The 11,881-nt window shown below is 44.7% G+C and overlaps 1 protein-coding gene across 1 annotated transcript; it reads left to right on the top strand.

Annotated features, from left to right (window-relative positions):
* The first annotated feature begins 500 nt into the window (after nucleotides 1–500).
* LOC119968035 (probable G-protein coupled receptor 139) lies at nucleotides 501–11,273 on the top strand. The gene is made up of 2 exons (XM_038801138.1): nucleotides 501–567; nucleotides 10,429–11,273. The coding sequence occupies exons 1-2, from the start codon at nucleotides 501–503 to the stop codon at nucleotides 11,271–11,273; spliced, it is 912 nt and encodes a 303-aa protein (XP_038657066.1).
* The last annotated feature ends 608 nt before the right edge of the window (nucleotides 11,274–11,881 follow it).

The following is an 11,881-nucleotide window of genomic DNA, read 5'->3' as shown; positions in this document are numbered from 1 at the left end:
ATAGCAGAGTTCAATGGAACAGCTCTGGGGAAGACGTTCGAACATTCGGAATGTAATTAGTGAATGGTCACTGCTGAGTGAATGACTCCCGTGAATATATATTCTATCTTTAAATGAGGGCGATCTTTCATTCGGCGAATGGTAGCGTTGTGACGCAATATAGCTGCTAATGTGAATTAGCAGCTGAATTAATGTGAATGGTAAAATGACTTGATGAGAATTTTCTAGATTTTGCAGATTTCCGACTTAAACTTCTATGTATGTACATATATATATGTGTGTGTATATATATATATATATATATATATATCAATGCACCGGCTGAAGTCAATGTCTTAATCTGTTTGTTCTCGTTAAAAGCACAAATCTAAGTGGAACAATGTTGCAATCTAATATTCCCCAGGTGATTGCACACAGCATAAATTTGGGATGAATCAGCTCTGAGAAAACTAGAGAGAGATTGTTCGGAGCACGAAGGGATACATCACTACACATCAAAAATGCTGCAAACTTTTCAAATGATCGATAAAATATTCTACGTGATTATTGCCATAATTGGTGTGCCTGGTAAGTGATTATAACAATTAATGTTGTGGAAATCCATGTGAGAGTTGCCCTCTGCTTTTATTCTGTGAGTAGTAATGGATCATTCTGATCCACTCACCTCCTTAATGCAGAAACCGTTGTATACTGTTATTTAATCAAATAGCTTGAATTGTCTCAACAATATGCTTTTAACGAGAAAAACAGATTAAGGCATTAACTTCAGTCGGTGCATTGATATATTATATATACATGTTTACACATATATAGGTTTAAGTCGGAAATCTGCTAAATCTGGAAAATTTGCATTAAGTTATTTTACCATTACCATTAATAGCTATATTCCGTCACAACGCTGCAGCTCACCAAATAAAAGATCGTCTTCATTTATTGATAGAATGATTTTTCCTCAACAAATAATAAATCTTCCTTAACAAATCACGATCTGTCTGAATAATCAAGTTATCGCATTTAATGAAAAGGCATTTAATGACGATTCAGACTGCGGTGAACGTAATTTATCTGAAGGAAATATTTGACATTAATGAGAGTAAACGTAAAGTGCAAGTAAATAAGCACATCACTGAAACACTGGGCGGGATCTACTACGGCGGCCACACGAATGTCTGTAACTGATAAGATTAGGAACAGTTAACAATTCATACAGATTGTTTAAATTCCCTCAATTGTGAAATTATCCAAGTTGACGTAATTTCACTTCCTCCAGTTCAGCGATACCAGTTTTTTTTTTACAAGATGCAGAACATATTCTTAACACTATATCCAATAATCTGTGTTACTGATTCAAAGCTCGTTGCTTTACGTTTTCAAAATTCATTCCTCTAGAACTGAAACCAATGTTTCGTTTGTGCTGGCTTGGACTTGTTCACGTATGTTGCTACTTTGAAGTGTTCAATATGTTTACTGAACCACTAAACATTCAATTCAATTCAGATTTTTATATTCCACAGAATATTTTAGAACACGATTGTTCCTGTTGAGGTCCTCTACTGTCAATTAACTGTATTCAAATTAGCCTGTCACCGAAAATACAACTGTAAAACAACAGTATTCATTCATAATAATTTCAAGCATTTAGTAAAATTCAATCTCTGCCTTCATGTAACTTGATCGTATGGCAAATTTTGAAAATCTCTTCCTGCTTCTCGATTCTGTTCTATTTTTCAATACTGAAAGTCAGTGACTCCAGCAGCAATCGTTCTGGAACACGATTCCCAACTACCAGCAATCTGGGTCAAACTCTTTAAACCCTTCTGCCTATTTGCTCTCTTTTATAGCCAGCTTCCTCTCCATTCTGTTTCCCGATCTTTAACTCCAATTGCCCGGAGATCAATAATAAATCTCTTACGTTGCAACTTGCAGGATTCCTTCTGGAAATAATATTTAAGAATCCACCTCACTAGTCAAAACTAAAATTTCTGATCGCTATTCAAATGATTCAAAACTGTTGGTCAATAATAACACTGCTTTTTCAATATATGCTGATTATATTTTGGTTCCCCAGACGTGTTTCGAATGTACGTTTTAGTCAGTCAAGAGGCTGCGATCATCTATGATAATCTCTTTCGATACTGACACAATATTTCGTCCATCGCCATTCCTTCTCCCCGTGCCTGCGTGGTTTCCTCCCGGTGCTTCGGTTTCCTCCCACAAGTCCCAAAATACGTACTTGTTAGGTGAATTGGACATTCTGAATTATCCCTCAGTGTGCCCGAGTAAGTGCCGGACAGTAGCGACTAGGGGGTTTTCATAGTAGCTCCATTACTGTGCCTAGTTGTGCCACTAATGAAGAAAATGATTATTCTTATATCTCCCAGTTTCCATTCCTCCATTTGAATTACTCTGACGATGTTACCGACCTAATCAATGGTTCTGAAATGTCTCCCTTATTCCACAGTTGATGATTTGCTTTGTTTCACAGGAAAGTCAGCTTTGTCCAATCATCCCCATGATGTTTCTTTATGGATATTCCCTACGGTCAGGATAAGGCCAATTGGTCCATTCCTTTGATATGATCATAGCGGATCTGACTGTGGCATCAGTCCATCTTCTTTAATCCCCCGAAAACTCTTTCTCTCTTTAATGAAAATGACTTCGGCACCATTGCTCTCCATGGAGGAATTCGCCATACTCATAATCTGATGAGATGAAACTAATCTCCCATCTCCGTCTTATATGGGAGACCATTCAATTTTAAAATTCACGCTGGAGAAATTCAGCAAATCTCTACATGATTACGTTTATTTCAATACTTTCGCCTTCCATTCATCCGAACTCCAATTTTACAATCAATATTGTTCTGCACTTGATCTCACGATCAACCTGTCTGGAGAATATTAATTGAAATTCTTCCATTCTAAACATAACCTTTCTAAAATAAGAAGATCTAATCTGTACTCAGTACACAAGATGTTGTCACACCAAGATCAGATCCCATGCCCCTATTTTTAGATTCTTTCCTCATTGAACAAATAGCCAACTTTAACTCTTTGTCACACCGAACAGACCATAATAAAAGATCCCGTGACACACATTGCACTAATCAATCGCCGGCATAGGCTTCAACATCTCTGCCCTTTTCATCTAAGTGTAAGGATTCACAACCTTCCAAATGAAGCATTTTCTACTTTAAATGGCCGTATCTGCTCCCTGGTTCTGAGCTCCGCAGCTCGTTGATTTACACGATTCTTAGTGTTTGAAGAGTGTATGAGAGAGATAGAGAGCATTGTTGTGTGTAACCGAGTGAAAGTGAGAAAGTCAGTGTGCGGGTATGACGGAGTAATTGAGAGCGAGTGTGTACGACTGAGTGTGAAACGCTGCACGGGTGTAAGGGAACGTGAGTGTGGGTAGTATGATGGAGTGATTTTGTGTTGGATTGCTGGTGTCCGAGTGATAGTGAGACAATGAGTATGTGGTGATGCGAATGTGTGTGTGTGAGATAGTGAGTATGAGGTAGTGTGATAGAGTGATTGAGTGTTTGAAAGAGTGAGTGTGAGAGAGTCGTTGTGTGTAAGAGAGTTAGTGTGCAGTGGGTGTGAGAGAGTGAGTGTGAGATTCATGTGTCTATGTGTCAGTATGAGAGAGTGAGATAATACGATAGAGTGATTGGGTGTTCGGAAGAGTGAGTGAGTGTGAGGACGTGATTGTGTATTCGAGAGTTAGTTGCGAATGGATGTGAGAGAATGTGTGAGATTGTGTGTGTGAGAGTGCATCCGAAAATGAATGTGTGTGGGACTGTGAGAAATTATGCACGCAGGTGCACAAACAAAATCTGTCACACCCGGGCACGCACACATGCTCATACACACAGCTGCAGATTCATACACTGGAGCGTCAACACACATACACATTAATTCACATACACACACATAGCATAGCGGTTAGCACAGTTGCTTCACAGCTCCAGGCTCCCAGGTTCTATTCGCGGCTTGGGTCACTGTCTGTGTGGAATGTTAACTTTCGCTCCGTGTCTGCACGGGTTCCTTCCGTGTGCCCCGGTTTCGGCCCACAGTCCAGAAAATGTGGAGGTTAGGTGGATTGGCCATGCTAAATTGCCCTTAGTGTCCAAAACGTTTGGGTTGGGTGGGGTTACAGGGATCGGTTGGGGGTGAGGGCTTAGGTAGGGTGCCCTTTCAAAGGGCCGATGCAGACTCGATGGGCCGAATAGCCCCCTTCTACACTGTAAATTCTATGATTCTATGATACACACGCACGAATACTTACACGCTGCCAAAAGTATTCAAATTCTTCAAACATTCACTCGTATAAATGCACTTCACTCACACTCATTTCCACGCACACCCAGATATGCCATGACACACAAACACACAAATATGCCACTACAGACACGAACTGACACACACAAATATTGTTTTCACATACGTACAACTATGCCATTCACATACACACTAATTCGCACGCATATGTAAGTGCTAATTCCTGATTCTTTTTTAAAATAAATTTAGAGTACCCAATTATTTTTTCCAATTAAGGGGCAATTTAGAATGGCCAATCTACCTGTCCTGCACATCTTTGGGTTGTGGGGGCGAAACACACGCAGACACGGGGAGAATCTGCAAACTCCACACAGACAGTGACCCAGGGCCGGGATTCGAACGCTGGTCCTCAGCGCCGTAGGCAGCAATGCTAACCACTGTGCCACCGTGCTGCCCTTAATTCCTGATTCTTTGTGGCCGGTCTGGACTCAATAAAATCTGAGATGGATTAGCAGGTATCAATTATTGTTTTATTTCCACCAGCTTGCAAGTCTGACTCACTCGTGGGACATTAGAATACACACAGCTGTCTTCTAAAGTTCCCAAAAGTTAGTGAGAACTAAGACAAAGAAATCACAGGACATATTGATTGAATCACATCAAGATTTGCATACAAGCTTCCCATAGGCCAATGTATACACTTTCTGACCTGGACATATATCCTGATTGGCTCACTTCGCATTTTTCCAATCCTGGCCTCGTTACCCAGCATCCTTTTCACTATTCTCTCCACGAGGCAAAGCTCCCCTCCCCCTTCCTAGCCATGCTGTGCTCATCCCTTTGTTCTCTGTCTGTGATTATACAGATAGTGTCATGGAAAGATGCATCTGCTGCAGACATTTTGGTGAGGTAGAGGTCAAGTATGTTTGTCCCTCTTGTTGGTTCGCTCACCACCTTCTGCAATACTAGTCCAGCAGCTCTGCAATTTAGGACCCGGCCAGCCCAGCCTGTGGTGGTAATACTGAGCCACACCGTGATCGACATTGAAAACGCCACCAGAGTATCTTCTGCACACTTGCCACCTCCAGTGCTTCTCTAACTAGTGTTCAGTCTGGAGGAGTAATGATTCTTCACCTGATGGTGAAATGTATGGATCAGGGATGGGTTGGGTGGGTGTCCTTGCACCAGATTTATCTGAAGCCATGAGACTTCATGGGGTACAGAGCCGATGTTGAGGATTCCCAGGACAATTCACCCCATACCATATCGCACTGTGCAGCCATACTTCCTGCGGCAGTCTTGCCGGTGAATTGGGACAAACCCAGATATGGTGACAGTGGTGCCCGGGCGATTGTCTGTAAAGTATGATTCTGTGAGTACGACTGTGCCAGGCTGTTGTTTGTCTGGTCTGTGAGACAGCTCTGAAAACATTCATAAAGCCCCAGGTATTAGTAAGGAGGACATTGCAGGGCCGACAGAGCTGGGTTTGCCATTGTTATATCCAGTGCCTGTATCGATGGTGGGTGATAGGTCCGTTTTCATTCCTTGTGTTTTTTCTTTGAGACTGAACACAAATGAGTGGCTTTCTCGGCCACTTGAGAGGCGCATCTGAGAGTCAACCGCATTGGGTCTCGAGTCACATGTAGGCCTGACCAGGTGAGGGCCACACTTGATAAGAATGGCAGATTTATTTCCATAAAGGAAATGAGAGATCGAAACAGTTTTTCACGACAATTGACAATGGTTTCATGGTCGTCACGAAACTTACTTGGGCGGCACGGTGGCACAGTGGTTAGCATTGCTGCCTCACAGCTCCAGGGACCTTGGTTCAATTCCCGCCTCGGGTGACTGTTTGTGTGGAGTTGGCACTTTCTGCATGGGGTCCTCTGGGGGCTCCGCTTGACTCCGACAACCGAAAGATGTGCGGGTTATGGGCCATGACGAATTGCATAGAACATAGAACAGTACAGCACAGAACAGGCCCTTCGGCCCTCAATGTTGTGCCGAGCCATGATCACCCTCCTCAAACCCACGTATCCACCCTATACCCGTAACCCAACAACCCCCCCCCCCTTAACCTTACTTTTTTTTATTAGCACACTACGGGCAATTTAGCATGGCGAATCCACCTAACCCGCACATCTTTGGACTGTGGGAGGAAACCGGAGCACCCGGAGGAAACCCACGCACACAGGGGGAGGACGTGCAGACTCCACACAGACAGTGACCCAGCCGGGAATCGAACCTGGGACCCTGGAGCTGTGAAGCATTTATGCTAACCACCATGCTACCCTGCTGCCCACTTTTTATACCCGTAACCCAACAACCCCCCCCCCTTAACCTTACTTTTTAGGACACTACGGGCAATTTAGCATGGCCAATCCACCTAACCCGCACATCTTTGGACTGTGGGAGGAAACCGGAGCACCCGGAGGAAACCCACGCACACAGGGGGAGGACGTGCAGACTCCACACAGACAGTGACCCAGCCGGGAATCGAACCTGGGACCCTGGAGCTGTGAAGCATTGATGCTAACCACCATGCTACCCTGCTGCCCCAAAATTTACAGTGGAGGAGGCCATTCGGCCCATCATGTCTGCACCGGCCCTTGGAAAGAGCACCCTACTTGAGCCCACGCCTCTAGCTCACCCCCTTAACCCCACCTAATCTTTTGTTCGCTAAGGGGCAAGAGAGAATGTTCAAAATTGCACATCTTCAAGTCAAAAAGGTTCGGTATGGTTACTGGGTCACGGTGATCAGGTGGAGGTGTGGGCTTACATGGGGTGCTCTATCCAGGGGCCTGCGCAGACTCGATGGTTCGAATGGACTCCTTCTGCACTGCAAATTCTATGATCGACGATCCTTTATCCATCTGATGTGCACCAGCAACCGTGGTGCTCAAGAGATTTTGCCCCAGCAGCCTGTCCACTAACATCGCCCACTGAGGTGTGTGTAAGTCGGCGTTTATAGCTGTTGTGTTTCGGTGGTGGTCTCCTCAGAGCTCTTCCTCGAAGTGGTATATTGTGTGACAGGGGAGTGAAAGCATTGTGCAGAGTCGGCGAGGGGGGGCAAACTAATGACTCTTGACCCATCAAATGGTGATTCTGTCAGAGAATGGACATGTGGTCAGTGAGAGGTAAGGATCATATTGTCCGACATGAACGACTCACTTGAGCAGGTCAGCTGGCTGAAGGGCCAGTGGATCCTCCCCTCTGTGGTGCTAGCCAACCTCGCTGTCAGTGACTGCACTCTCCTCGGTCAACCCGTGACCTCCAGGGCGCATTGCTCAAATGGGATGTGGATCGCACTCAGGTACCCAACCCCGTCTTGCCCTCCCCCTCCTGTTATGGGTACCCTTATCCTGCACATGGATAAAGAGAGGCCTTTGTTTCCCACACCCTTTATGGCTGGGGAAGGGGTGGGGGGGGGGGTGGATGAATCCTTAGCAAGTGGCATGCGTTGGCACCATAAGGAGTCCTTCAGCACACTGGGCTAAATCGCTGGCTTCGAAAGGAGACCAAGCAGGCCAGCAGCACGGTTCGATTCCCGTAACAGCCTCCCCGAACAGGCGCCGGAATGTGGCGACTAAGGGCTTTTCACAGTAACTTCATTTGAAGCCTACTCGTGACAATAAGCGATTTTCATTTTTTTCATTTCACATACGTACACAGGCAAACTCGCCATGTGCACACTGACACACAAACATACATATATACACTCAGGGAAACGCACACAGGGACATACACATGTGTGGAAATACATGTAGAGACGCAAACATGAATCGGCACCCATACAGGGACACACAGATAGGCGAACAGAAAGACTTAGAGGGGCAAACTTGTATAAACAAGGAAATCATGGAGACACACAAATAAAAAGATGGACTCACAGAGCGAGACACAATCACCCATCCACACTTGCACAGACACAAACATACTAAGACACACACATAGCGGCATACACAGAAACACACCCACGAAAACACACACGCACACACACGCACACACATTCACACATGCATACATAGAGAAACATGCATGCACACACACAGATAGACAGATGCACAGACGCACATACTTCCTCACCACACACACGATAGCACAGTTTTTATGGAGCTAGGGACCTACGTTTGATTACCGGCTTGGGTCACTATCTGTGCAGAGTCTGCTCCTTCTCCCCTTGTCGTTTTTATGGGCGGCATGTGGCTCAGTGGTTAGCTCTGGGACTGCGGCGCTGAGGTCCCAGCTTCGAAGCCCGGCACTGGGTTACTGTCCGCCCCATGTCTGCGTGGGTTTCGCACCCACACCCCAAAGATGTGCAGGGTAAGTGGATTGGCCACGCTAAATTGCCCCTAAATTGGAAAGAAAATAATTGGCTTGTCTATATTTTTTTTTAAGTGTCTGGGTTTGTTTCTTCCAGATGCTCATTTTTCCTCCCACTGTCCAAAGATTTGCAGGTTAGGTGAATTTGAAATTTTGAATTTTCTCTCTGTGTACCTGTACAGGCGCCAAGGTGTGGTGACTATGGGATTTTCACAATAACTCCATTGCAGTGTTAAGCCTACTTGTAACGTTAATAAAGATTATTATTAAATACACAAACACAGAGAGAGACTCAAACAGAATCACAGAAAATGCAGTGTAGAAGAGGTCCTTCGGCCTATCAAGCCTGCACCAATACATGACCTGCCGACCTAATCCCAATTGCCAGCACTTGCCCCAAAATCTTGAATGTTATGACATGCCAAGTACTCATCCACGTACCTTTGAAAAAAAATATTTTTATTGACGAATTTGATTTAAAACAAACAAACAAAGTACACAATGGCAACATGAAAAAATGAATATTTACAAAGTTCAGTATTACAAATAAAACAACAGAAATTGAACGCAGCGAAGCAATGTCAGGGTAACACAGCTTAAATGCATCCATGCTTCGGGTGTCGTGCAAATAATTTGTTTTTCTTTGTCGTAGTGCGGATTCTTCCCGCCGCTCGTCACTCCTTCCCCGCTCCAAGATGTCCCACACACCCTCCTCTCGCTCCACCCCTCCCCATGTCCCTAGCTCCCGTCCCTTCCAAATACTGTTCATAACCCCTCGTTGTCGGAGGGGTGGCGGTTAATCCCAAGCCGATGATTCCCACTCCCAAAGTACGCTGACTGTTCTCCTTATAGGTTCCTCCATCGAACGAGCTGATTGGCATATAGGTTTCGAAGGAGTCTGTTTGTCCGGGGGGGTGGTGGGGGGGAGGGGGGAAGGGTGGTTCACTGAAGTGATGCGGATATTCGTGTCCCAGAAGACGTGTTGGAAAGGTACTGGACATTTCACATGATCTACATATGTATTTCTGAAGTTAACAGCTGTAAATGTTAGGACACAATGTTGGCCAATGATTTTTTTGATAATTTTAGAGTACCCAATTATATTTTTTCAAAATAAAGGGGAAATTCAGTGTGGCCAATCCACTGAACCTGCACATCTTTGGGTTGTGGTGGTCAAACCTAGGCAGACACGGGGAGAATGTGCAAACCCAACACGGACAGTGACCCAGGGCTGGGATTCGAACCCAGGTCTTCAACGCCGTCGGCAGCAATGCTAACCACTGTGCCACGTGCCGCCCATGTTGACCAATTTTAATCCTGTGCAACAGGTTATATCAGAGGCTGGAAATATTATTCACATGCTTAAAATAGTTACCTTTCTTTTGGCAGTGGCCTGCCACATTCCAGCTCCGTTGAATCACCAATAGATTGTTGGAGATGATTTGCCAATGTTTGCTGAGACTCTAACAAAATAAAACCGCCAAAAGCATCACTGTTGCATTTACGTTATTGTCTACAATCAGTATTTTTGTATCAGCTTTTTGTATTTTAAAAAATAAATTTAGTGTGTCTAATCACTTATTTCCAATTAACAAGCAATTTAGTGTGGCCAATCCACCTGCCCTGCACACCTATTGGTTTGTGGGCTGAGACGCCACTCAGACATGGGGAGAATGTGCAAACGCTACCTGGACAGTGACCCAGGGCGGGATCGAACCTGTGACCTCAGCGTCGTGAGGCAGCAGTTCGAACCACTGCGCAACCGTGTGGCCATCGATTACTTTGTCAATAATTTCCAGATGTTTTTCATTCTCCTCTCTTTCAGTTAACGTACTGGCCATTGTGACACTGTCCCAGGGAAAGTGTGGGCTCTCCAGCTGCACCACGTACTACCTGGTAGCCATGGCAATGGCGGACCTGCTGCTCATTATCGTCGAAGTTATACTGAGGCAAATAAATAGTTATTATTTCCCATCATCTTTCCTGGACATCACACCTGTGTGCAGTGTGATGTCTGTTCTGAGTTGTGCAGCCGTAGACTGTTCTGTCTGGTTCACCGTCACTTTCTCCTTTGATCGTTTTGTTGCTATCTGCTGTCCGAAGCTGAAAGCTACATATTGCACCCAGAAAATTGCCGGCATTGTTCTCGCAACAACATTTATTCTATTCTGTTTGAAAAACGTACCAAAGTACTTTGTGTATGAACCTCAAGAAATCATTGACAATGTGCCGTGGTTCTGCTCTGTAAAGGCAAGCTACTCTACTGAACCCGGATGGCTGGGGTTTGATTGGTTTGATACGGTCTTAACTCCATTGCCTCCAATTGTGTTAATTTTGCTGTTCAATATCCTGACCGTCAGACACATTATCGTGATCAGTCGACTCCGGAAGGGGCTGAGGGGTCAGAGTAAGGGGGGAAATCACAGTGACCCAGAGATGGAGAGCAGAAGGAAGTCCATGATTTTGCTCTTCACTATATCTAGCAGCTTTATAATTTTGTGGTTGCCTTATGTTTTGTACTGCTTCAACATTACATACAATTTTGATACTGATTCGTTTTACGTCTTTCAGCAAGTTGGTTATATGCTGCAGAATTTGAGTTGCTGCACGAATACTTTTATTTATGGGCGACTCAGTCGAAGTTCAGAGAGCAGATCAAGAACATTCTAAAATATCCAATTATTCGATTAATTGGTTAATGAGAAAAATCACCAAAAGCAGGCGCTGGACAGGCCTCAGTACCTCCAAGGAATCAAGCGAACGACAGCAGCAATCTGTGCTGATCAACACATTCTCCTGCCGATGAGGGTGATTGGTGCTGGTTGTGAGGGGTGGGGTGGAAGTCAAGGCTGCCTTCGGTCGTGGTGTCAGAGAGGGGGCTTTAGGAGACACTCGTAGGTGAGGTTTTAGAGGGTTTGAATAGTGGGGGTTGGGGATTTAGTGGGTGGGCTGTTTGTCAGCAAGTTTTTTTTAATGAAAGATGACTACAGCTGATTGATGACCCACATATTTACAATCAGGACAGGACGAGACTTTCCATTCAGTCTGAGTTATCAGGGATAGAGAAAGCTCAGCTATTTCAGTGTTTCTGTATTTTACACCTTCCACATTCGGCCCTTCCTCCAGCTGCGTAACGCAGAGCTGGTTGTATTTTGGCACTGAAGTTCTCAACACAGTTTTCGTAGCTACCTGGAGATGCATGTGAATTATTCAGGAGTTCCTGGCAAAGCTAAGGGCACATGAGTTAAAAGTGATGATCCGGTCAGGCTTCAGAACAA

Source organism: Scyliorhinus canicula, chromosome 6, assembly GCF_902713615.1.
Source record: "Scyliorhinus canicula chromosome 6, sScyCan1.1, whole genome shotgun sequence".
Lineage (NCBI taxonomy): Eukaryota > Metazoa > Chordata > Chondrichthyes > Carcharhiniformes > Scyliorhinidae > Scyliorhinus > Scyliorhinus canicula.
This window is presented reverse-complemented; position numbering and strand designations above follow the sequence as displayed.

What these genes read in the sequence shown, in the direction of transcription:
- LOC119968035 (XM_038801138.1), top strand. Translation starts at nt 501, where the DNA reads ATGCTGCAAACTTTTCAAATGATCGATAAAATATTCTACGTGATTATT. An exon ending in TGCCATAATTGGTGTGCCTG is followed by an intron (nt 568 to 10,428) that starts GTAAGTGATTAT and finishes CCTCTCTTTCAG; the next exon opens with TTAACGTACTGGCCATTGTG.